Raw genomic sequence first — 26395 nt, 5'->3', positions numbered from 1 at the left:
CAAACTGCTCTGAGAATGATGAGCCCCACTGGGAAGCACATAACTTGAGGCACTCGAGGAGATGCAGACTCAAGCAAGGTGGTCCACTTGGAAAGACTGAGGGGGCACCACAGAGCTGCTTTCTAGGGTGGGCATGAGCCTTCATTTACTTTTAATACAACCTCTACATCCAAAATGGTCAATGAATTCTGACCATGCAAATGAGAATACTGAGTTTGGAGAAGGCAACACCTCTGCTGTCCATTGCTTGTGACATGAATGCAAGTGCTGCACATAGTGGTATCTGTGATTCAAGAAAGATGTTAAAATATTGGAAAGACATAAGAATGAAAGAATGAATTCACTGGGGTGAAAGCATCAGTGCATTCAGTTCTAAATAAAGGAATTCAAGGAGTTGCTTGATTTCTAGGGATCCTTGGCATTGTTGGAGAACTCTGCACAAGGGTAATAGTGAGCTCTGTACTCCAGCAAACAAAGCTACAGGAAGATTAAAATCTGTGAATAAAAGCCAGGCAAACAAATAGAAGAAATGTGGCATATTTCATTGCTCTGGTTCTTTTGTGTGGCAATTTTGTGGCACTAACACTTGATTTCAGGATGTTTTTGAAGTGATTTATGTGACATTGAAGACTTGGGCTCTTTACTGGGTACATCTTTGGCTGAAGATTTAGAATGCCTCCTGAAACTGCCCTCTGCCCTCTGATAGATTACTCAGTGTGACAGACTCCAATGTCACTGTTGTCACAGTGACATGGCTGCCTAGCTCTCTGCTTAGTTTAGGGCTGCATTTCTATCTTTATCTGCAGCAGAGTGACTTGACCTTTGAACACCTCAGTTTAGGTGCATTCAAAGACTTCTCTGGATGCAGTGGTTAATTTTTATTTCATACAGCTCAACTGGCTGTGTTTCCTGGGGTTTATTTAGAAACCAAGAGTAAACTGTTTAGCAGGTTCTTTATTTTTTTTTCCTCCTTTTTGGGGAACAAGAACTGACAGCTGTCTTTCCTTATTAACCTTTCCAGCATTTACAGAAGCTCTGATACTAAGCTTCTCATGCTGAACATATGTTATAGTAACCAGAACATTTTAGTGCAAAGTGAAAAAGCAAACAAACAAAAACCCCCCACAACACTTAAGACACTTAGGAAATTAAGTTTTCATCCATTCCTTTTACTCATTCCAATAATTTTCTGCTTAAGAATTCTCAGCCTAAAAATTAGTTCTCTGTTTTAAATGGCAAAACCCAAGAGGCTCTGATCTTGAGATGCTGTGCGATGATGTAATTCACCACAATGAAATGGATAGACTTTGTCACCTCAATATTCTGAATCAGAGGTGACTCCTTTATTTCATTTGAGCAGAAATGGTTGAGCAGAAACAGTATAAACTGAAACAGCTCCTGAAAGTCAAATTTCTTTCTCTCTAAAGCTTCCCAGATAAATTTCCTTGGATAATGCCCAGTACCAAACCTGACCTGCATATGAGAGTGAAAAAGCTGTGTCTTACAGCTGGAAAAAATGTCTAGCTGGGACTGACTTCTAAGGAAGTAAGATTTTTTTTCACTAGGGCTTGCACAGCAGCAGACCTGGGTGCTTATGGGGATTGTAATGGAGTGGTGGTCCTCTGCTGAGACACCCAATTAAACTCAGTTTTAAATCCTCCTGAAAGCTTGTTTGTTGGAGGACTCATTCCAGAAAATCTCCTCTTATCTATTAGATTAGGTTGCTGAAACCTATTGACCAAAGCCACAGTAGTATATTTTCTACCTGAGGAAGTATCCACAATGATAGCCAGAAGATGCTTCAATTCAGTTATCTTTGCCAGTTATATCCCAGGTTTTGTGCACTGTTAAATGTGGGTCATGAAAACATTTCCACAAAGTCAGACTTCAGATTTGCTAGAAAGAAGAATAACTTTCCTCTGCTGGAATTTTAAAAGAACAGGCTTAAACTCAGCGTGGTTTATTTTCTTCCCTTCCAGATATTAAGGAGAAAAAAAAAAAAAGAAGAAGCAGAAAAATAAATCAAAAAGAGCTGTCTGGCTATAAATATGCCCTTGCATAAGCACATTAATATGATACAGTCACAGTGTTTTGTTTGCTATTCCTAAGAGGCAAATTACACAAGGATGGGTTTCTAAAACTTTAGCAGCAGTAGTTGTGAAGATAAGGAGCACAAATGTCAAAACAGCAATAATAAAGCAAGCATGTTACATTTCTGAGTCAAATTCTACTGATCTGCATTGCAGAAATGTGTAACACCATAAATAGCCTTAAATCAACCAACTAATTCCAAATCTGCATCACTGTAAATGGCAGCACAATTTAACCCCCAGGTACTGTATTTTGTACTGAGAAGAGTAAGTGTTCTGAGCTGGCTGCTGCTGCTGCTGCTGTTTATAACCAGACACAAATTGTCATTGCTGCAAGATAAAACTGCCTGCTTTTCAAAGCTGCCTCCGTGGCTGTGTAAGGGAACAGGGTATTTTAAATGTTCTTTCTACAATATGTGCAATCCCAACAATTCTTTTATAACTGTCTGCTGGCTCCACAAGAATAATACCTTGAGGCAGTAAGGAAACATGAACTTTATTAAAAATTTCATTAAAGAAATGAATAGCAAGCTTGGAGAGAGAGAGAAAAGAGGGGGCTTAAGCTACAGGCACTGCATTATACTTTAGACCTGCAAAGATAGAAACCTGTATAAGGTTTTGACTTCCTAAGTACTGTGTAGTTCAATGCAAAGTCAAATGATGCTAAATGTGCTTGGAAGTATGAACAAATTTTGTTCTCCAAAGATCATTTTATGAAACAGAGCTGATCTTATACTTTTGTTACTGCATCTTCATTTTAGCAGTACGTGACAAGTGAGGAGGGTTGGGGGGGAGAAACAAAAAAGTGACTCTATATATTGACCCGAGATACCCAAATTGAATAACTCAAAAAAGATTTGCAGTGGGATATATTACCTTTAACACCTTGGAAAACATGGAGCCTAATCCTTAGGCAAAGCAGCAGCCATTAGTAATGGTTAAAAATAAATCCATTACTTAATTCCCACTGTGAAATTTCTGTTGGAGTCACTAAGGGGTGTATCTAAACCTCATAAGGAAACTTCCCTTCCCCAAAGCCTTCTTTGTGGCAAACCAGTCCTTTGCCCAAAGGGCTTTTCCTGAAGAACAGTGATTGGCCTACATAGATGGACAAACTTCAGCTGCTAGTTTTGCCATGTTCACAGCAGGCAAATAGTTCTGTTTCTCCAGAGCTGTTGACACAAATTTCTTTCATTATTTCATTACAAAATCCTGTAAGTCAAGGCAATTTGATGCATTAGCCTTTCTACTGTAAACAGTGTAGAAACCTACTCCTGACGAGTAGCTCTTCCCTTCTTAGACAACATCTTCCCATTCTTCATGGGCATGCAGATTTGACTTAGAAATTGTAATGCTAATTTAGTTGTTCCTAATTATGACGATTAGGTTTGAAGTAATTCATTCTCCCTCTCTGCTTGATTACATACTTCAAAAAGTAAGCTTTCCTAAAATTACATGCTCCTGGATCTGGTAGCTTACAGAGCTTGCTCATAATGCATATGAGACTGTGGTCTACGTTCTTAAGAACCATTTAAAATACTTCTGTCAAATAAAATGCTATGATTCAGACCCTTGAGGGAGCGATAGGCATAATTGTTCCAGTTTCTGCTTTTCACTTGCATAATTTAACCAATTCCTTTGTCCCTCAAGTAAAATGAAGGTGCTTTTCACGCTGGGTAGCATGTAGCTTGGCACTGGAAGCAACTACTAGAAAACTAAGGCAAACCTGGGACACAAAGGAGAACAACATGAAGGGACAGTGGCAGCTTATACATGGCACAAAATGAGGATTGTAAGGTAGCTCAATACATCAGACTTTGACAGACTTTCCTATGCTGCAGCACCACTGGACTCAACAACTATCCCTGATCCACCTGTGAAGGGTAGGTTGAAGGTTCACAGGATCACTCAGGATCACACTTGTCTGCCTTTTCTCCAGACATCCCCTAAGTTACTTCTGTAATTACAACAGCATGATTCCATACAAGGTTTTGTGCATCTCAGCATTGCCAGGAATGCCTCATATTCGCAATTCACAGGCTCTCCATAAGCAGATTGTGAAACACAAGTGAAGTGTGAGGACAGCAAAGTGTACACAGTGCACTCACTGCCAAGGCACACTGGTAGTACCATGGTCTCTCTCCTCTCACATCTCAACTGAGCTGTCTTTCTATCACAGTTCAAAATGCTTAGTTTTTTATCCACTGGATCAAAAAAAGAGTAAGAGGTGGTCATACTTATGACTGCTATGGAGACCGCTTCTGCAGAGCAATAGGAACACAGCCCAGCTGAATGCACAGAGATTTTGTGGTCATTCCCAGTAGGTGTTCAGCAGACAACAGAGAGACATCATATAATGCTGGTTCCCTAAAGAATGGAGTCTAGGTCCTCAGCTTGAGATAAAGCTGCAGAGCCATTCCTGAAAGTCTACAACAGATGAGAAGGTCTCCTCTTACTACCTGTACTCCACATTTGATTACTGTTACTGCTATACAGACATCACTGCAATGGGAATGCAAAATGTATACAAAGGGACAGCTAATAGAAATGCTAATTAATATTATATATGGACATTTAAATTACCTAATCATTTGTGATCTGTTCTCACAGGCTCACCAGTGCTAAAAATTTGCCTCTCATTTACTGTTTCATCCTGCTGTCAGGGCATGATGGTACCGATTATTTTGGATTACTTCAAGTGTCTCATTCTGGATCTGGTGATCTCAGACTCTCACACATCTTCAGTGCAAAGAGGGCTGCTTCTGCTTCTGTGCACAGCCATTAAATAGGTTGTCATTTGCATCTCTTTTAAAGCCTACTTGCAGTGAAAGTCTGGGAACATTCATTATAAAAATGCAAACTGCATTTCTCCTAAACCAATTAAAATGACAAACATTTTCTCAGGTTAATAGAATTTACACATCAGGTGGCATCATAAGAGCACCTTAATTTTTTGTATTACTTTTTTTGCAAGTAACTCCTTGAATGCTCAAAGAAACCCTATTTATACAGAGACTCACTTATCTTCAAACAAACACTTCCCTTTGATCTAAACTTCTGTCATTCCTACCTTCATGGATAAGAAAAAAGATGATAGATCTTAGTACGAAGCTTGCAAGAGCTTTACAAACCTGGCACTCAAACCGAAAAATTCAGAGAAATGAATCTGTAATGTTCCCACGAGGGGAGCAGTGGTGTTTGCAACACGGGTTCGTCATTTGCCCTGTGTGGGGAATCCTATTTGACCACCTCTGGAAGTGTCAGCTTCTCTCCAGCAAAGCTCTCCCCTAGCCAGCTGGCTGCTGACCTTGTGGAATGTACCAGCTCAGCAGCGCAGGGGCTGATCTGCTCTAATTCCCTCTCTCTGGAGCTTTTCTTTCCCACCAGAGGGCATACACAGAGAGCACACAACCACCTTCAGAGGAATTTAAGATATATATATTGTGCACCAGATAAATGAGCCGACTCAAATGCCAACATTTTGTACTTGATTCTATTCAAAGGGGCTATTAACTCATTCTGTTGCTCACTGGGCAAATTATTCCACTTGCTACAAAAGCAGTTGGTTTAGCACACTTTTGTTTGACTTTGGAGAGCGCTGGATGCGCAGTGCCTTTGAATAAGGCCATTCATTTATTTAGCTACTGAGCTAGCTGGTTGTACTGTACTGGCATTCACCCTCATCTCCCAGTACCATGGAAATAGTCACTCCCTGGGCTCTAGGCTTTTAAAATCTCATGCTTCAAATGTGAATGTAAATAGAAGTCATTAAAGCTGTTACAAAAATATGTGACTGCAGTGATAATTTAGGTGAATTCTGTGGAATAAGTGTGGACAGGAGGATGGCTGTGAGGAGGGGAGGCAGCAGCTAAGCAGACTGCCAGGGCATCTCCTGAGGATAACCGAGGTCCAGAAAATGGGTGGCACATGGCATGTTTTGAACTGGTCCTTATCACAGTATCACAGTATAACTTAGGTTGGAAAGGACCTCGAGGATCATCGAGTCCAACCTATCAACACAGACCCTATGACTAGACCATGGCACCAAGTGCCACGTCCAATCTCCCCTTAAACGCCTCCAGGGATGGTGACTCCACCACCTGCCTGGGCAGCCCATTCCAATGACGAATGACTCGCTCGGTGAAGAACTTCCTCCTCACCTTGAGTCTAAACCTCCCCTGGCACAGCTTGAGACTGTGTCCCCTTGTTCTGGTGCTGGTTGCCTGGGAGAAGAGACCAACCCCTTCCTGGCTACAACCACCTTTCAGGTAGTTGTAGAGGGCAATGAGGTCACCCCTGAGCCTCCTCTTCTCCAGGCTCCAGGTTGGAATGGTAGCTATACAAGCACCAAAGAGACAGGTAGGTGAGGAAGGAAGCAGACAAGGAGAGAGAACATGAAAAAAAAAAAAAAAGGAAAAAATAAAGGGGATTGAGTGCACCATCAGCAAGTTTGCTGACTACACTAAATTGAGCAGGAGTGTTGATCTTCCTGTTGATCTACAGGAAGGCACTGTAGAGAGATCTGGACAGGTTAAATTGATGGGCTGAGGTCAGTGGAATGAGGTTTAACACCACCAAGTACAGGGTCCTGCACTTTGGTCAACCCCAAGCAACCCTGCAGGCTTGGGGCAGAGTGGCTGGAAAGCAGCCCGGTGGAAAAGGATATGGTGGTGTGGTGGACAGCAGTCTGAACGTGAGCCAGCAGAGCGCTCAGGTGTCCTAGGTCAGCGGCATCATGGCCTCTATCAAAAACTGTGTCCCCAGCAGGAGTAAGGAAGTGACTGTGCTGCTGTACTCAGCCCTGGTGAAGCCATAGCTTGAGTCCTGTGTTCAGTTCTAGGCACCACAGTATTGAAAAGATACTGAGGTCCTGGAGTGTGTCCAGAGAAGAGCAAGGAGGCTGGTGAGGGGTTTGGAGGGCATGTCATGAGAGGAGCAGCTGAGGGAGCTGGAATTGTCTAGTCTGAAGAACAGAAGGCTAAGGGGAGATACAGCTCTGTACAACTACCTGAGAGGAAGGTGTAGTGAGGCTGGCGTTGGTCTCTTCTCCCAGGTAACTAGCAACGTGATGAGAGGAAATAGATTAAGGTTGTGCCAGGGAAGGTTTAGATTGGGCAGTAGGAATACTGAGAGAGTGGTGAGGTGCTGGAACAGGCTGCCCAGAGAGGTGGTAGAGTCGTCATCCATGGAAGTGTTCAAGAAGCTGGTCTTAAAGGTCTATTCCAACTGTAATGATTCCATGATTCTGTGAACTGCTTCCTCAGTCTACAAGGGAGACGCTCCTCAGGGTGGGCACTTAAACGGTTTCTCGGGCCCCAGAATGGACCCTACCATTAGTCAGAACAGATCTGGGAAGCCGCTGGGACAGGCTGGCCCAGGGGCTTCTTCTTGGCCTCAGCTTAGTCGCCCGGGCCAGCCGGCCACCTCTGCGCAGCGCTCACGTTGCCCGGCGAGCGGCTGCCGGAGAGGCGGCAGCCTGCGATGGCGGCGGGAGGAACAAAAGGCTTGTCGCGGGTACCCGCATGAGGCCCGGCTCTGCCGTGCCGTGCCGGGCCGGGCGTACCTGCGTGAGGCCCGGCCGAGCGGCGGCGGGCGGACTACCTTTCCCGGCGTGCCCCTAGGGGCCTCGGGGCGGTGCGAGGGTAGGGCGCCGCTGTGGGAGACAACATGGGCGTCTGAAGCCGGGGTGAAGGTAGGGATGAGTTGTGGGTTGTGTTTGGTTTGCGGGGCGAGGCTGGTCCGAAGTGCTGGGTGGGTTGTGCCCAGTCCTGCCGGCAGTGGAGGGCTGGGGGATCGGGGCGGGGGCCGGGCTCCCCGCCCCGCTGCCGCCGGGGCTGGCTGCCCGTGGCCCGGCGCCTCTCAGCTCCTCTCCCGTGCAGTCAGCTGCAGGCGCCGCGACGAGGGAGGCTGAGCTAAGCCCGCCCCGCCGGACGTGGCCCCGGTAGCTGAGCAAGAGGCGGCGGGCGGAGAGGGGACGGGAAAGGGACATGGCGGAGACCGGCTCCGTGCACGCCACCAGGTTCGAGGCGGCCGTGAAGGTGATCCAGAGCCTGCCCAAAAATGGTAAGTGCTCCCTGGGGGACGGCCTGGGGGAATGCCGGTGGCATCGGCGCAGGGCCCGGCCGCCCGGCTGGCACTTGGGAGGTGGGCAGGGCCCGGGGACGGGGAGGCCCTTCTGCCGGCGGCCGCTTGCTCCGGGCGAGCGGTCCCCGGGCCGCGGTGGTGCGGCCCGCAGAGTAGGTCAGGCCAGGGCAGCAGAGCCGGCCGCCCTCGGCCGCCCCGGGCCTGCCGCCTGTCAGCAGGCAGCGCCTGGAGATGCGCCTGGAGGCCTCGATCTTAGTCCTACCTTCTGCCCGTGCTGAAGAAATGCCTTGTTCTGAGGCTCCCGAGCCCAGGACAGAAGTTCCCCAGAGAGGCGCCCGGCAGAGAGGGCGGAGGGGACCTGTCAGCGCCTCTCGGTGCCGGGATGCAGGGGAAGGGCCTCTGCCTCCCTGAAAACCTGCAGTTGATTTGACAGCTTCAGAGCTGTTACGTTGAGTTTCCTCTGCTGAAAGTGTTAACAGGATGGGAAAGTGAAAAAGATCCGAATCTATCTTCTCTTTTTTGACCGGAGTAATGAACATAATTGGTTATTACATGCATCGTTGAGTCGGTTGTAAATAAAATTAGGTTGGTTGAAGTACTAAGATAAAGTATTTGATCGAAGGGATTAGTTATGGATCTTCCCCACCAGTCATTACAGCTTTTTATTGGTGTTTTCTACCTCTACAAAAGTGTGTGCCACAAAAGAAGAAGAGAAAACTGGGAAATGCAGTGAAGCTATTACTGAAAGTGCTGTCAAATACTTGAAGTAAACAAAAGCACTGTGGAAGGCTGTGTTTTGGGTTTGTTGTGTTTGGAGGGTTTTGTTGTGTTGTTTGGGTTTTGTTGTGTTGTTTGGGTTTTGTTGGGGTTTTTCGCTTTTTAATTTCTGGAGCCTTTCAGGACTTGCGACATACTTTTGTTTACCGTTAAACTGAGTGCAAGGACTTTGGCTTTGTTAAGGACTACTTTTTTTTTTGGCAAATTGTAATTGTGGAGCATGGTTTTAGGAGTAGTAAAGGTTACAGTCTCTTAAGTTCAATCTGGAACTTGTTTTTAGTGAAGTGAATATTGTCAGCGGCGCTGCTTCATGGTAGATGAAGTGTGCTCCATTGACTTAAACTGTACTCTTGTGACTCAGGCTGTAACAAACTGCAGGCTATATTCTCACAGAAATATTAGGCTTGTAAAATACACTTTTAATATTCTTGATTACAATTTAATTGTATTTTAAAATGCTTCCACTAGGTTCATTCCAGCCAACGAATGAAATGATGCTCAAGTTCTATAGCTTTTATAAGCAAGCAACCCAAGGACCCTGTAACATTCCACGACCTGGATTTTGGGATCCAATTGGTAGATATAAATGGTAACTTTTCATGAGTTGTTTTGTTTTTGTTTTATTCTTGGGAGTAGAGAACTTTAGAAGAGTAGTGCTTGGAGAAAGAATTAAGTGAGATTATTTCTCTGCTACGAACATTCACAACCTTTGCTTGAATTAATTTTCTGTTTTGTGGTCCAGCTTTTTAGCTCAGATAATTTATAACTTCTCAGAGTTGCAGGTGAAAACATTCCCTCAACTTCTGCAGGTAGGCAGGTTTTTCTTGGGCAAACACCGTCATGGTACTTCTGCAATGTTTACCCTGTGTCGTAGAACAGAATTGTAGGTGCTCTGCAGAATGAGTGATGTAGATGAGTGTCTGGAACTCTTCCTTCTCAAGTTTTCTTGCCTGATGTGAGCCTGAAGTAATTAAGTGCTCACTGACAGCCACTGAGACAACTTGAAGCTCATGGGGAGAGATCTGATTTGTCTTTCTGGTTTATCTGCTCAGTGGCAGGGCTTCCTACTGTCTGTGTTTTCCTTGTGCTGGCAAGACTTCCTATTGACCAATTGCTAAGGTCTGTTTGAAAAGCCATGTGAATGCTTTGCTGATTACATCTTGATGATTCTTTGTCCTGAAAAACAACTATTGACTGCTGCCTGATCATGATCTTCTTGGGATCTGTAAAATTATTCCTTTGACTATATATTATTTTTTCCCCCCTCCTTCCTCCCCAGTCTCTCCAAGTTAGGGTGAAGGGGGTATCTTTGCAGAGGACTGGGGCAGTGAGCTTCCATGCATCTGGTTGGTTGTAGCTGAAATGTGAGCCACCAACCTTTGGGGTTTTGCTGTAAGCGGGACAAATGCTCTGGCAGAAGGATGGGACGGTATCAAAGTGCAAGACTGAGTATGGAAATACTTTTTTCCATTCTGTGTTCTGACAGATTCCTTGTGCAGTATGGATAAATATAATTGGATTTTTCTGTCTTGCAGAGCTGGAGAAGAGGAAATTTTGTTTAGGTGATAAGTAGCTGCTGTGGTTAAACTATTTGCCTACTAGACTGATGTGTCTAGTTGCTAAACTTGAATAGATTTTTCTTGTAGCTTGTTCTAACTTGCTGACAACTGTTTCTAAGTGCTGGCTGAAGTGTCTGTGCCTGGTCTTTTTCTGCACTAGAGGGTCTTAGAAAATTCACTTAATCAAAAGGGAAATGTGTCTCTCTTATCTGGGCTTGTTAACAGCTTACTGGGTACAAGATCACAGCTGGTCAGCGGGGGGACTCTTCAGTTCCCAGGCTGTTCAGTTTGTACCACTATGTGATTATCCTAGTAAAATAGGCATTTGGACTTAAAAAAAACCCCACAGAAACAAAATTGTGAATTGCTGTTGCCTTTTATTTGCATCAGAGAAACTTTGGGCCTTATGTAACTGACCTACTTAAGACCAGGATGAAAAAACCCAGTGGGCCCTGAAGATACTGAACATGTATACGGCTTTCTTTCCTAGGGATGCTTGGAGTGCCTTGGGAGACATGTCCAAAGAAGAAGCCATGATAGCCTATGTTGAAGAAATGAAAAAGGTAACTTCACTAATGGTTGAAAGAGATCTTCTAGAGCAAATGTGCCAGAAATAAATGAGGGCATATCAGAAGGTTCTTGCTGACTAATGCTATCAAAGCCTCAAATGAATTACTGCCTATGTGAACTGTTAATTTCACCATTATGCTGTTCAGTCCATGAGGAGAAGAAAATCATGTAGTTCTTTCCAAAGCTGTAGAATTGGGGTTGCTTTCAGAGCTGGTGGGAAGCTTAAATGACAGAGCTAAAGAAACTGAAGCACTGAAATCATCATAAGGAGGGCAGTGGTGAAAACACTGAAACTTAAAATACAAAAGAAAAGCTGAGTTACTGCACACAGCCTCAGCTCTCTAGAGATGAGAGGTAAGTGATCTTGGCAAGGGAAAAAAACAACCCTCCAGAGGGACTTCAGAAGCAAGGGTCTCATTCTCATGACTGGAGACATGAAGATAATGAACGCGTAAACTTAATAATCTCTAATTTTTAAAACCTCAGCAATCTGAATTTTCAGTGCTTGTCATGGAAATATTCCTCATGTATTATTATAGTTGCAGTCAAAAAGATTTGAGTCATTTGGGCTGTCTTATTTGGAGTGCATGTGCAACTTGTGAACACTCATAGTTGCTGTATTAAACAGGAATTGCAGCATCAGCTAAAGTAAACACTTACAATTTCTTATCTTTTATTAACTGACTCTTTTCACTGCAGTCTTTCCACTGAAGTTGTTCTAGGTAACCTTTCCAGAGTAAGATTATTTACTGTCAGCCTGGATAAAAGTACAATTGTAATCTGTTATTATAAAAGATTAGCATAAAAATCTCTGTTTCAAGGGGTTCTACTCTGAATACTTCCCTTTCTCATAGGCCCCTGTCTTCATACTGAATAATTAACAAGTTTAATGGTTGATCTAACAAAAACTTTTACTAGGCACAGAGCTGGAATGTGAATACTGTTCTCTTTTCTGCCTGTAATTTTGGTAATGTAGTTCCTGCTGGTACTGCTGTAACTGATTTAAAATGGAAAATAAACAACTCCAGAAAATGCAGAAGGCCAAGCATTAATTAATTTGGTCAAAAAAAGTCTCACAAAATATTAATTCCTTTTGAATGAGTACCACAAGATTTAGTGCTTCATTTCAGGTCTTGGATTCCAAAGGTATTAGTGCTGCAGCAGAGCATCTTTTCATTTTCAGTGTGCTGGCTGGTTTGGTCAAGACACAAAAACTAAGTGAAACTGCAGTTTTTGTCCTAAAAACCCCAAAAACCAACCCTAGTAAGCCTCCTGTGAGGCTACTTACTTGACCCTAATGAAGCTTAAATATTCTGCCTCTGTACAGATTACATGTGGGGACTGGAGAGCAAATGACTTCTTGCCTTCCTCAGCTTTGAGACTGAGGAATCTATTTACCCTGCTTTGATGCTGTTTCAGATCTCACATTTGAAATACTAGCTTCAGCTTTTCTAGCCCAATTGATTCTACTTGAAATTTCAATGGAAGTGAATTTCAGCTGGGTCTGCTGGGTTGTTCTATCAGCACATACTGCACTAATCCTCATGGTGTTACTCTGGGCATTCTGCTATTGCTGCATAGGTATCTATGTCTAAGAGGGCAAAAAAATCACTTGTCTGCTGGATTGTGTAAGATTGCCCTATCCCCCATGCCCTGGGGCATGTCTCTAGCATTGACACAACGATTTTGGGCTATGTGTGCATCAGAAAAACCTGTCCCAAGATACTTTTATAGTAAACTTATTAGGTGGTGAATTTTTTCCCTTCATGTGATAGCCTTGAAAATCACATCTGTAGAGGAGTGTGTATCTATGTCAGGTCTCGAGTTGCTGGTGGTGGGAGATAACCAAAGATGTCTTTAGTCTTAGATAAGATGAATCTGAACTCAGGAGCATTTTGTATAAGGTTAATTTATCTTCCAAGCAGCATTTCTGAAACTTTATATTGCAATACTATTTGAAGTGGTTTATTTATACTTCAGATACCTTGTTTGGTTTAATATCAGAAATGAGTGATACCTTAGGATACGTAAGTGTTAACAGTGTGGTGTTTCTCTTTAAACCAAGAGTCTTTCCATGTGAGTTTTCTAATATCCAAAGCAAGCAGTAATTCAGGGTACATAACAACTTACTTTGCACTTCCCAATTTTAAGACTACATGTTATGCCTGGTGGCTAATAAAAGTGAGCAATTGATTTTGCTCGTGGAAGTAATTGTTCTTTTCTTGCTCATCTTAAAGCTAGCAGTTTGCAAAACTCTAACAGGAATAAGATTCTAAGAGTTGCTTCTAGTTGCAGAGTACATTGAGGTCTGTTTAGAGCAGTTGTGTGCAGCCATCGTAGAAATGCATGTATGGAAGCTTACAGTGCAGAGGTAAGTCCATAGCAAACACAGGTGTTACTCTAGCATAGGTTTCTTGGCTCAATCAATGCAATTGAAGTTAAAAAATAGTTGAGTTAAAAACAAACAAACAAATCACAAAGGTGTCCTGTCTCTGGTTCACATCCAGCTGTGTATCTGAGCATGGAGCACTTCTCTCTTACAAATATGGAATGCATTACATGCACTAAATAGATCAGAAAAGTGGCAATGAAATTGCAGTTTGGTTGTTGTCTCTTGGCATCCTTGATTGCCTTGGTACCTGCTAGCCTACTTGCAGCTCCTGCTTTGTGAAGTAGTACTGTAGCTTTTGCTTCTGCTGCTGTGTGATGTGCTTGCTGCTTTAGAGCATCGTGCTTTGTGGCAACTTGAACCATCATCTGTTGCTTTCTTAGTGTTGTTCTGGAGAAGGATGTCTCTGTAGCTGTTAGTTTGCCTTTTTCCTGAGTCCTTTCCTATAGCTGTTGCTTCTTTAAAAAAAAAAACAGAAAAAAGGGATGAAGGAGGAACAAAGCTGTCAGCAAAAAGTTTAGTTGAAAGGATTTAGACTGGAATGGGACAATGCTATGGTATGCTTTTAAATGGTAGTTATTGAATCTCTTCTCTTTGTTTTAGTTTTAAGATTTTGCTTTTTTATCAGGTGGTCAAAGGTACTGGTTTTGTAATTTCAAGTGAAGACTTTTTTTTCTCCAAAGATGAGCTCCTGATTACTTCCAGGGCAAGATTTAGTTCTAGTTTGCTCTTCTTAGCAAGTCTTTGCACTGTCCTGGTTTTGCTGTATTCTGTCCATTTAATTTGGGTTCAGACAGGACCCTGTATGGCTACTTCTCATCTGCTCAACAGTCCATTGAAGATGGCAGGTTTGACAGATAGAAGGAATCTGCTAAGGAAAAAAAGTCTTTCAGTTTCATATTCTCTATGGGAAGACATTGTAAACTAATTTGCATCAGATAACATCAGTCTCTGGACCTTTGAGCTGGCTTAGTTGGAAGGTGCTGAAGTAACAGATTCCAAAGCCTTGTAATACTGTGCCGAAGCAGTCCTTCAGTGGTAGCAAATGCATTAGCTCTCCCATCTTCTTGTTACCTAGAAAATGTTAGTGCAGCCATTTAAGGTTCCTGTTTGGTTCATTTGGTTTATGTTGTTTGCTTTTAATTAAAGAAAAAAAAAAGTCCCAATAACTCATTGAGTGACTTAGTGAAGTGCTACTGAGCTTTACAACAACCAGCACTTTCTGAAATCAGTTGAGATGAGTGACTCATGGAAATGCTGTTTCATAAGATGCTTCATGTTTTGGCTTTGTGCAGATTCTTGAGAGCATGCCAATGACGGACAAAGTGGAAGAGTTACTGCAAGTGATAGGCCCTTTCTATGAAATAGTAGAAGAGAAAAAGAACAGAGGATCTGACCTAACCTCAGGTTCGGACACATAACTTCCTTTGTACTACTGATCATTACAACTCTGCATTTTGGGGGGGCTTGTGTCAAAGTGATTTTAAAGCTAAATGTTGCATCTTTCTGTTAATTCTCTTTACCCTATGGCAGTTCAAATGGAGAAAGTCTCTAAGTATTTGGAAGGTAGGAATAATAAATTATGTGTAAGTCCATCTTTTCCATTGTTTTGGTGCTGTAGTAACTTCCTGCTGGCACTTGTGACTGCTGGGCTTGCCACTTCATTGAGGCTGGGTTTTGGTTTCCTTTGCATTTGAGGTACAGTACAAAGTTAGACTGGGAAGCTGCATACTCAGTCCTTGCCTACAGGCTTTTTGACCTGCTGAAAAATGGAAAGTATATAAAGCAACTCCCCCACCCAAATCGTTTCTGCCTTTTTATTGATAAAAAGAACAACTTGGAAAAAGAAAAGGAGCTATTTGAAATGTGTGCTGCTATGTCCTGCTGTGGCTGTGGATTAGCAAACTGCATACACAGCTGGTAATCCAGCTCTGTCAGCTCTGATCTGAAATTTAGAGGGGGAGGAGGGGAAGAAGGAAAAACCCCCACCCCATACTCAAGATCTGTGCTTGGTTTCTCTAGTATATACAGCTTCTAAGATGGGCTTGTGACACTTTCAGGTTAGGTTTTCTGAGGCTGAAGTTCATGAAGTGAATATCTGTTTAAACATTTGAAGTCCCTGACAAGTGGCAAACCTAGAGGTGTCACAGCTGCATGAAAATCAGTGTGGTGATTTTTATTTGAATTTTTTTTTATTTGGCAGTGCCATTGTGACAGTGTTTTGAAAATAACAGTTATGCTGCAGGTAATGTGTTCCAAAGGCTGTAATAGAAGGCTAACCATTGTTTGAATGCGTCTTGGAGTTGCAGTGAACTCTTGCTCTGTTGCAGTTCAATTTCTGAGACCATTTGGAGACAAACTATCTCACAAATGAATTGGTTTAATGTGTTTTAAGAAGTAGGAGTCAGCTGGTTAAGTTGCCTTTTGTGGGGGGCTTTTTTCCTTCACACACCTTAAAGGACCATGGTTTTGAGTTTTGGTTTTGGTGTCAAGTCTCAGAGAAACAGAAGCCATTTTTCAGAGTTTTTTGAGGAAAGGCAGAAGTTCAAGTGATCATTTTTGAAATCTGGGTGGCATTTTTCTCAACTAAAATTGAGTATGCTCCGTGGCTGGGATTTAATGAGCTTGCCTGACAGCTGGATTGACAGGCAAGATTAGAGGAGTATCAGTAGATTCAGGTCAGTGATCTGTGTAATAAGGATTTACTTGGTCTTGGTGTCTGTGGCACAGTGCCAAAAGCTATTTCTTAAAGTGACTTGCCTAAGCAAGGAGAGAATCACTGCACTTAAACCACACCTATATCAATAACAAATTCAGCCTACTGTTTTTTTGACAGGCAGCTTGAGCACAAGGCAGTGTAAGTAAAGCAGCACAGCAAATTTCAGCTTTGTCTTGTGCTGTTGGTGGTGCAATAAATCTGATGTCATCACTCATATGGTTTAGAGGTGCAGCATCTAATTATGCCACAAATGAATGGAAACAGAATTTTCACAAAGTCTGTTTCATGTTAGTCTTAAATGCCGTGGTAAAGTTCGTTGAAACCCTTTCTTCAGTGCTCTTGCCACTTTCCCCCATTAAAAGTGAAGCTGGAAATAATATTATTGTTTGCAGTACAGGTCTCAGTATTTCCCAGAAGCATGGAAGCACAAATGCATTCAGTCTCCCAGATACACACTGAAGATAGGACTAATCTGCCCATGTCTAACATGGTGCAGATACTGGTGACAATACTGTCAGAAGTTGACGCATACTTATGTTTTGGTCATGCAAATTCTTCCAGTTTTCTTTCTTCTCCAGCCCCCAAGCCTCTATTCTCTTTAGGTGCTGTTGCAGGAGATTGTGTTTTCATGGGCACACAATTGGTATGTTCTGGAAAGTGGGACCCTTCTTTGGGTCTTTGACTTCATACTGCATGCCTCCATTTTCTGTCTCATTCTGTTTTGAGTTTGTCCTCCAGTTTTCTTCCATCAGATTTTAACTGCATGAAGATTACTACCTAATTGTTTAAGAAATGTATGCCACTTACTCAAAATCAAGGGTACCCTTGAATTAGTGAAAGGTTATCTGGAAGTTTAGTGCACATTGCTTGTGGCTGGCATATATCATCTCCAGCAGACTGTCCTCAACAGAGATGTGGAGCCTTTTAGAGTTGAATCCTACTCCTTGTGGTTTCTTTGGACAAGTTAAATACAAACCATTGAAATACTGTCTTCCTGAATCAAGAGAGCTTGTTGCTGTCCTTAATAAAGAGCACTGAAGCCTGACATGCCAGCATTAAAATGACTTACCATCTATTAGACGAGGACAACCTAGCTGGGTCCATGGGTTATGAATACCCAGACTTGGATGTGTTGGTAAAGAAAGCAAAATCAAGAATTCCCTTTAACAGGCTGAGCAAATCTGAGGGCTATTTAAAAAAATGTGCAACTTGGGTAGTGTTTTGAAAGCTTATCTTGCAGTGGTGTGAGAAGCTTAGGTTCTCTGGAAAGTTCAGGCAGTAGTCTTTTCTGACAGGTATGGAGTACTTTTATACTGAGGAAATTACTGACAAAGGATTTTCAGGTACATGAAATACTATCTGTCAAAGAAAGGAGTGGGCTCTTAGCTGTCATAGTGCTGCAGAAGAGAATGGGTAACTGTTGCTGTATTACAGAAGGACTCTTGCTTACAGCTGCTGGAAGAGTAGAGGGAAGACTGTCAGGGGAAGTGGGAGAGGTGGTTTAGAAGACCAGCCTTTCAATTTTTCACACTTGCTGTAAATGTAGAAGAAATCTGATGTCCAAGCCAGTGCTAAGACAAGCTTCAAAAGACCACTGCTCAGTGGACTGGAAACTTTCCAAATGAGCACTCAAACATTATTGTTATGTTATACCTGAAGAAGCCAAAGGTGGGCTCGAATTGGCACCCTACTGATGTCATACTGGGTGAAAATACCAAAGGTTTCAGAGCCAGCTCATCTTTCTCTGTATGTTTGTGGATGGTTTCTTTTTTTCTGAATGTGAGTAAATCCAAGGTGGAGGATAGGGGAAAATCCCCTACCTGAAAATCCCTACCTGACAGGTCTGCACTAAGTTATCTCAACAAGTAAACACAGTATCTGGGAGTTGTTTACAAGTTCTTCAGCAGAATATTCCTGTGTATTCTTTCTGCTTTGTAACAGAACATTTAAAAATCCTATTAAATAAAGATGACCCTTCAACTTTGTGCTGAGTAGTAGTACACTTTGTGAAGACTTAAGTCCTGCCCCCAGTACTGACAAGTTACACCCTGCAGAGGCTGTGGAAAGTTGCAGCATTTATAGCATCCCACAACTTTGTCATCCTCATGAGAATTCCTCTCCTGAAAACTCTGCTCCCAGCTGTATTGCAGCTATGCCACGTGAAGCCCTGTTGAAGCAAGGTGACTCCTGTTGGTGCATTTGTTGGCTCTGGGCAATGCTGATTGCAGTGAACCATGTTTGCACTGGCAGCCCACCCAGGGCACTGCTTCAGGAGCAGCTGGTGTGAATGGCAGAAGCTGACCTGGCTCACAAGCAGGTTCAGATAGTCAACAATTTGCTTAGTGTCTTTCTGCAGTGCCTGTGGGAGCTAGGGTTAAAAGAGGACATCTACTGAGGCCAGTGTGCTTTTAGAACAAACAAGTATGTGTAAACACTTCTGTTTCAAAGGCAAAGATAGTGCAGAGTAAGCTTGGTAGTAGTGCAGGTAAGCTTGGAGGGGGAGATTGCATTTGAAGAAGTCGAGTCTGTTCTTAATTAGGATTTTCAGCTAGAAACACAGCTGATAATGCATTTTCACAGTGCTTTGGTAGATTGCATATGATAAAATGTTAGTTGTGTCAAAGAACATCTCATGTTCTTATTTTCAACATCTTATCTTCTTAGTGGAGCATTTGATGGCTCACTCTTTCTGCTTGTATGTGGCCTTTTTGGTGAAACCCCTTCTCTTTGATTCATGAGCTCACTTGTTCATTTGTTTGACTTGAGATGTACTTGCTACACTGATTTCCTTTCTTCTCTTTCCTTTTTTCCTTACTAGGATTTTTAAGGGACTCAATGGCTGTGAATCTTCTTAGTGCTCTGTTACTCTGAAGTAGCTGTGCTTTAGTAGGGCATGTTGGATGGGTGGTAGCACTACAGCTAAGAGGTGTGTTAAGGCAGGGGAAGCATGGGGCAGGAGAGGGTGAGAGGGACTTCTACATTTCTGTCCTTTGAACTTCCTCCCTAGTTTCCAATGGTAAATTAACAGCTACAGTTAAAGTTACAGATTACATTCAGGGAGGCTGTTGTGAAATTTACCATACAAATACTTTTGTTAATATCTCACTAGTGTAATAGCTTACCTTCAGAAGCATCTAGAACTCTCTCCGCAGCATTTGCTGCAGGATGGGATTGTGGTAGGATTAAGGGCTGGGTCAGCAGGTGCCAAAGTCAGCAGGGAGTCTCAATGAGATGTGGATCAGTGTCTCAGCAAGTTGTGGCTTGTCCTGTTGCAGTATGTGCCTGCTTCGTGCTTTCCAGTTAAATCTGAGCCTACATTGTGATTTGACTTCAAGCTGATGGTTTTATGCCACTGCCATCTAACAATGTTGGAAATTGGGGCAGAACATCAGATAACCTCAAGCCTGAAGATAGCAACAGCTCCTCTCTCATACAGAGCAGTACAGAATGTATCACCACAGGGTATAAGCAGCAGGGTATCCTAGTGTGAAAATCTAAGAATCAGAGTGAGCTAAGAGAAGCTTTCTTCCATGAAAAGAAAAGCCTGTCTGGATTCTCTCTCATGCTGGATTGAGTCAGCAGTAACAGGTTTTGTGCATAATTGCTTGTTGGACCTGGATTTTTTTCCTCCAGGCACGCAACAGTTGACTGCAGAAGGAAAGTAAGTTGTCAAAAGCTCTTCAGGTTTTGAGAATTCAGCAGATGTACACACTTGCTATAAAATGTTGGTGGTTTACATTTTAGAGGTCTCACTTGTAGTGAAGATCTTGTGAGGAGACAACTGCAGTCCAAATTTCTCACAGCTCTGTTCTACAAAGACAAGCTACAAAGAAGTAGTAGTAAACAGAGGTATGGGAAGCTGGGGAAGAAGAGATGTCGGTAGTCATATCTTGATTGCTCTCAGAAAAGTGCCTGGTGGGCATGGGCTGGTGTTTAATGTCTCACTTTGTTGTCATAAAGATAATTATTTCAATTATAGCCTTTAAGATATATGGAAAAGCCATCTGGGAGGCTGTGTTTGATATGGACATTGTAGATGGCTGTTCAGCTGATCAGCTTGGAGTAAGTGGCAAGAGAATATAAGCTTAATGCTGCTTCCCATTTGTTGTTTCGTGGGGTGGTGGGCAAAACAATACTTGATTCAGGATACAATGCTAGATTGGAGTTTCTGGGCTGTAGGTGGCTCAGCCACATGGCTTTCTGTTGCTTTCAAGCTTAATTCCATTTTCCCTGTGGAGGTCTGAGTTCACTATGTTCATGTTTTGCATTTTCTGGGAGAAAAGTACAGAGTGTCATGATCCTTTCTGCTTGCTATGTGAAATTAAAGTTCCAAACGTTGACTGTACCTTTGCCATGCAGAAGAGGGCTTAACATGACCTGCTTGTTCTTCCAGAGGGAAATAGTAGCTCACATGCACAGAATGATAGGGGTTGGAAGGGACCTCTGGAGATTATCTAGTACAACACCCAGCCAGGCATGGGGACATCTGGATTCTGAAATGATCTTAGTGTTCTTGCAGGTTACTATAAATACCTATGGAGCACCTGTGCTGTGTTCATTCTCATATGTGATTGCTGGCTAAGGTGCTGACAGTAAGTTGGCCTTGCTGTGTGCTTGGTGGTTCTGTACTGGTAGCCTTCGTGAAATGCTATGCTGGTGTGGGCAGGTTGTCTCTACTGGTGGAAGGTTCAGGGGTGACAGGGAGGAGGAAAATGTGCCCAGGTCAACCCCAGGACTTGATAAACTTATTTATATGGAAAGTATTCTGAAAATTCAAGGGAGCAGGTACTGGTGAGATGGATGGAGATGAGACACTGTATGGGTACCGAAAAGAAGAAAGGTCCAGGGTGACCAGTCACTAACCCTAGTACCATACTTGCCATTTACTGTAGATGTCTAAGAAGCTGCTACTGCCTCTGTTCTTATCCAAAAACTATTGTTTGGATCTTTATAAATGGTAAAGAAAGACATGGATATTGTTGATTACATTGGTTTTTGAAATACAGCAGCATCTCTTTTGAGTGTAACAGCTTGAAGAGCTCATGAGTAGAGAGAGGAATGCTGAGAAAACAAGGTTGTAGTCTTTTTGAATATATGAAAAGGAAGGCAAAAAGGAGGAGAGGCTTCTTTTTCTGCATGATAGCAAACTTTAGGAAGACTAAACCACACAGAAAGGAAAACTGTCTAGGGGAAAGTGTGGTTTCCACAATCTGTGGGGTTAGGTAATGCATTTTTCAGAGGATGTGCATTTAATGCACATACCATTGACAAACCAGTGGTAGTTAAAGTAAGACACTGTGTATTTTTCTGTCTTTGTTTTTGACAGACCTCTGTGAAATCTCTATTTGTGGTGGCAGCTGGTTTGAGTATTGCAGACCAGATGTTGCAGGGCAGACTGGGCCCCCTGAAATTTGCTTTGTAGTGGGCTGTATTAAAAAAAAAAAAAGAAGGAAATGAAGGTTCTTCTGGCTGGAGAGATTATTGCTTCCAGATGCTTACATAGCCTTTTCTCGCTGCAGTCACTCCTTGCGGTCTTGGGATATGTGAGTTTCAAACAGGAGGTGGAGATTTGTGCAACTAAGTGTGTTGGAAATGGCAGAATGTGCTTGCATAAACTTGTGATGGAGGCAGAGAGCCTGCTTGGATCAGTAACAAGTATGAAACAGGCTGTGATGCAAGACAACAATTCTGGTTACCTGGATTTCAAAACAATTTTACACAGCCTATGGGCTCTAAGGCTGAATTTTGACAGAGTTTGAGCCTAGTTAAAACATAGGTGTATGGAGAGATCCCCATATGAGGTAGGTCAGGGAAAGAATCTTTTAGTGGGTGAGATTTTTGCTGCTGTTGAGCAGATAATAAAGTGATGGTATCTTACAAAAGCTCAGAATTTTTGTTACATGGTGGTGTGCACAGCTAATGTTTGATGTGATTCACCTGCTGTTGTTGACTAGTTCCTGGTCCCTGGTCTCTACAGAGAATAAGAGGCTGTTGGACTTGTGTGAGGATACTGTGTTGTGCTGAGCCAGCCATAGGTACATTGGATAAGAAAGATGTGCCTGCTCAGAGAACCCAAAATAGAAAGCATTTGAGAACAGCCTGCTAGGCTGTGCTTGCTCTGTAAAGTGACCCTTGAGCTGGGGCAGATCCACAGAGGATTTGAGCTCATAACTCCCATCTGGGTAACAAATTGCCTTGAAAGATGTAGGCAGTTAGAAATCAGATAGGTATTTTTGAGAAACTTGGCCCTGTTACACAGGTCATTGAGAAGAGTTGTAGTGTTGCCTCTTAAATATATTGAGAATTGCTCTTATGAAGTCTCTTAATAGAGCTGACACAAGAAGATAAACAGCTACTGGAAGCTCATGGAGAGGCTATGTCTGTTCTTTGCATCCTTTCCATCTCACTGTTTTGTTGAATCCTTCTTCCTTCTGTTTGCCTGTTGTTACTGTTACACAGCTCTTACTGTATAGCTGTAAAACAAAAAGGAGAGCAAAGCAACAACAGAAAACAAAACCAAAACACACACACAACCCCCCAATCCAGACTTTTTCAGTAGAACATAACTCCCTTTACAGCTGCAGAGCAGAACAGCTTTGATTTAGAGAACGGTCACAAATCTCACAGTTGTTTGTAGGTGGTGAGATGAAAGTAATAAAGCAAGAGAGATTCTACAATATCTAAATGAGGGCAGCAGAGAAAGCTACTAGCATTTTGCCTGCAGTTGTGGGTGAACAGAATAAGGGAGTGAGGGATGGTTTGGATTAGCACAAAGCAAATAAGGTTTTAAAAGCTTGCTTGGCTCTTATATTTTGTATTAGAAGTTATGTTCCCCAGGGAGTAGCCACTAACCGACTAACAAGGACTGTAGAAGTCACTGTTGGTTGGCTTTGTTTAGTCTTTAATGCTATCACCCCCAATGTTAGGCATCATTGCTTGTTTCTTAGCTGATACTTAGAGCAACAAGGAGGGTGGCATCAAGTCATGGTTTTACCATGTGGAGAAAACAATTGTGGATGGACCTGGTGAGGGAAACAGTGTGAGCACACCATTAGTGTGGTATTTCAGGTGGCCAAAGCTTTTTGATGCAATGTTCTTCAGACTTGGCATCAAAGCAATGCCTCTTTGTAGTCTACAGGAGCACTGATGCTTAGAATGACTCTGGAAGAAACATGATGCTGATGGAAGTCAGTTACTTGTGTGTCCCCACCTCATGACACTGTTAATCTGCTACTCCTTAACACTTTCTCTGAGTTCCATGATGTTATTTAAATACATGCAGTGTATCACTTAGTTTCCCCAAATGAATAATCTTATGGAAATAAAGTGAAGAGACAGCATGCTTGAATATTCAGAGACTTTCCCTTCAAAAAGGTAAATCTTAAGGAAAAAAGCTTTCAGAATAGCTGGAGCTCTCTATAAATGCCTTTAGTGGGGTGAGGAGCTTTACACTTTTAATATGCCTTGTTTCACTGCTAAATGTTCCTCCTAAACTTGTCTTTCCTGTTTACTCCCACAGCTGGGTAGGACACATGGATGATTGTGCCCCTGTTGCCTTTTTTTGTTTGGAAGGGAGGGGTGATGCCTGCCTTCCCATGCCAGGGAAGCTGTGTCTGTGCTTAGCGATCATGTTGTGAGAACATAACTGCTACCTTACCTCCTCGCACTGGTTCTCAGAAAAACACCTCAAGAGCTGGATTTCACAATAAATGAGACATGCTTATGAAAAATAAACTGGAAATATGTTGGGATTTTTCTTATTTCCTTGGAAAGAAGTGGTGTTCTTCAGTGAGAGGAAAATGAGCACCTGATTGCTTTTCACTCTTGTAGTCTACCAGGGAGACAGTAGCTTTTCAAGTTCTCCTTTAAAGAAGCAGGGTTTGTTTAAGTCTTTGGATGAAGGTTACATTAAATCAATCCAAAACAGTGATGCAGGGTGCTCACACTTGCAGTAAGCCTAAGACTTGATGATCTTTGAGGTCTTTTCCAGCCTTACTGATTCTGTGATTCTATGGACAGGATGTTTAGCACATCCACTATGTCTGTGTAGAAAGTCAAGTTATTTTGCCTTCTTTCTTCCTTGCTTTTTTTAAAGCACTATGGATAAACTTTGAAACTAGAGGAATGTGGGAAGGCTCTTCCTTGCAAGATTAAAAGCAGAAACCTCTTAGCTCTAAATTGCCACTCAGCAAGGAAGGTAGAGGAGCTGGTTTGGCAGCTCCGGTATAACTGGATGCTCTTTTGCTGTTTGTGTTAAGCCTCACTGTAAGAATTAATCTTACATGATCCTGACAAGGGAATGTAGAAATTAGGCCCTTGGAGTCTGCATGTAAAATGTGCAAATGTCTCACAGGAATTGTCCCCCTCTTTTGTACCTTAATCTGTCCAAATACAGGGAGCTGAAATGATCGTCAGGATGAAGTTGGCTTTTTTTTAACTGGCTGTGGTAGAATTGTCCCTTAAATTCTTCATATCTTTTAACTTAAATCTTGACCTTGCAATTTTCCATGCAGTCAATTATTTGTGGTTCTTGGAGTGATCAAAGATGTGGATGACAAGAACTGAGCAGCTACTTTGTTTCAATGTTATTATTCTGGCCCTATTTGTGTAATTGGGCTTGCAAGCAGGTGCAGAGGGTATTTATTTCAGCATGTTTTTCACTGAAAGCAGAACTAATTTCTGTGTGCCCTTTGCCAGATAAAGATCTGTGTAAACTTGAGTCTTCTTGCCATGTCTTGCACCTGCTTACATAGCTGCAGGAGAATATGCATGGGCTACTGTGACCCTGATTCACCTTTTCATGTGAGAGCCTTGTTGCTCACATAATTGAATAGAATATTTGAACGTTTGCCTTTTGATTTGAGTGCAATTTGGAAGTAGTTTTAGCACTTCTGAATTTATAAGAGTGTGCCACATTGCTCCTAGATAAAAATAGAGTCCTGATCTGAAACTTGGCAGTGAAAGTGGCTGCTGTCCCTTTCCAGTAGGTTGGAGGTTGGAAGAGACCTCGAGGATCACTGAGTCCAACCTATCAACACAGACCCCATGACTAGACCATGGCACCAAGTGCCACGTCCAGTCCCCTCTTGAGCACCTCCAGGGACGGTGACTCCACCACTTCCCTGGGCAGCACATTCCAATGACAAATGACTCGCTCGGTGAAGAACTTCCTCCTCACCTCGAGTCTAAACCTCCCCTGGTGCAGCTTGAGACTGTGTCCCCTTGTTCTGGTGCTGGTTGCCTGGGAGAAGAGACCAACCCCTTCCTGGCTACAACCACCTTTCAGGTAGTTGTAGAGAGCAATGAGGTCACCCCCGAGCCTCCTCTTCTCCAGGCTAAACAATCCCAGCTCCCTCAGCCTCTTCTCGTAGGGCTTGTGCTCAAGGCCTCTCCCCAGCCTTGTTGCCCTTCTCTGGACACGTTCAAGTGTTTCGATGTCCTTCTTAAACTGAGGGGCCCAGAACTGGACACAGTACTCAAGGTGCGGCCTAACCAAAGCAGAGTACAGGGGCACTATGACTTCCCTGCTCCTGCTGGCCACACTATTCCTAATGCAGGCCAGGATGCCATAGAGTTTCCTCAGAGTCATTAGGGATCTCTTTGTCATTAGTCAGGTGAACCACAAAAGAGAAGCATTAAACCAATTAAGGAAAAGCTCATAGCAATGAAGAATTATTTGGTATGTCTTCTAATGTGGAAATACTTTTGAAGAGCTTTGAGTAGTAGTTTAAAGGGGGAGGGTTGTGGGGTTTTGTTTCTTTCAACACACTTTTATTTTCCTCTTTGAATTTTTTTCTCAGGCCTTAGCAATGTCATGAATTCCACTCCAAATATAAAGGCTGTGAATGGAAAAGCTGAAAGTAGTGACAGTGGAGCAGAATCAGAAGAAGAAGGGCTTCGTGAAGAGGAGGAAAAAGAACTGCAGCTAAATGACAAGGGTATGTTTTCTGTCCCTGCCAAAGTAATTCTTTGGCAGAAAATCCCAAAGCATTATGAATGCTGAGCTTCTTCAGGAGAATTAGATGCAAATCCACGTGGATGCATGGGTGAAAAATAGCAGTGCCTCAGCCTGGGTTACAGGATTCAGAACTGGTTCAAATTGGTGAGCTGTGCTGTGCAATGTTTGACTCGGCTAGAAAGTTCTGTCAGTGGGTTAGCTAAAAGTCGGTACCCTGTATTGGTTTGGGTTTTGTTGCCAGTGCTGTTT

At 42.8% G+C, this 26395-nt stretch overlaps 1 protein-coding gene across 4 annotated transcripts in view; it reads left to right on the top strand.

The window, feature by feature from the left end:
- The first annotated feature begins 7693 nt into the window (after positions 1-7693).
- ACBD5 (acyl-CoA binding domain containing 5) overlaps positions 7694-26395 on the top strand; it is a 30574-nt gene continuing 11872 nt past the window's right edge. The window contains exons 1-7 of one of the 4 annotated variants that reach the window (XM_068146074.1): positions 7694-7782; positions 7970-8153; positions 9420-9540; positions 11001-11073; positions 14765-14876; positions 15003-15035; positions 25989-26126. In XM_068146074.1, coding sequence (XP_068002175.1) covers positions 8078-8153; positions 9420-9540; positions 11001-11073; positions 14765-14876; positions 15003-15035; positions 25989-26126 — 553 coding nt within the window. In that variant the 5' untranslated portion in view covers positions 7694-7782; positions 7970-8077. Of the gene's footprint in view, positions 7783-7841; positions 8154-9419; positions 9541-11000; positions 11074-14764; positions 14877-15002; positions 15036-25988; positions 26127-26395 lie in introns of those variants that run through there. The other 3 variants (XM_068146072.1, XM_068146075.1, XM_068146076.1) reach the window with 3 other exon arrangements.

This window comes from Melanerpes formicivorus, unplaced genomic scaffold (assembly GCF_026170545.1).
Source record: "Melanerpes formicivorus ecotype bairdi unplaced genomic scaffold, bMelFor1.0.p_v2 SCAF_13, whole genome shotgun sequence".
In the NCBI taxonomy this organism is placed as follows: Eukaryota; Metazoa; Chordata; class Aves; order Piciformes; family Picidae; genus Melanerpes; species Melanerpes formicivorus.
This window is presented reverse-complemented; position numbering and strand designations above follow the sequence as displayed.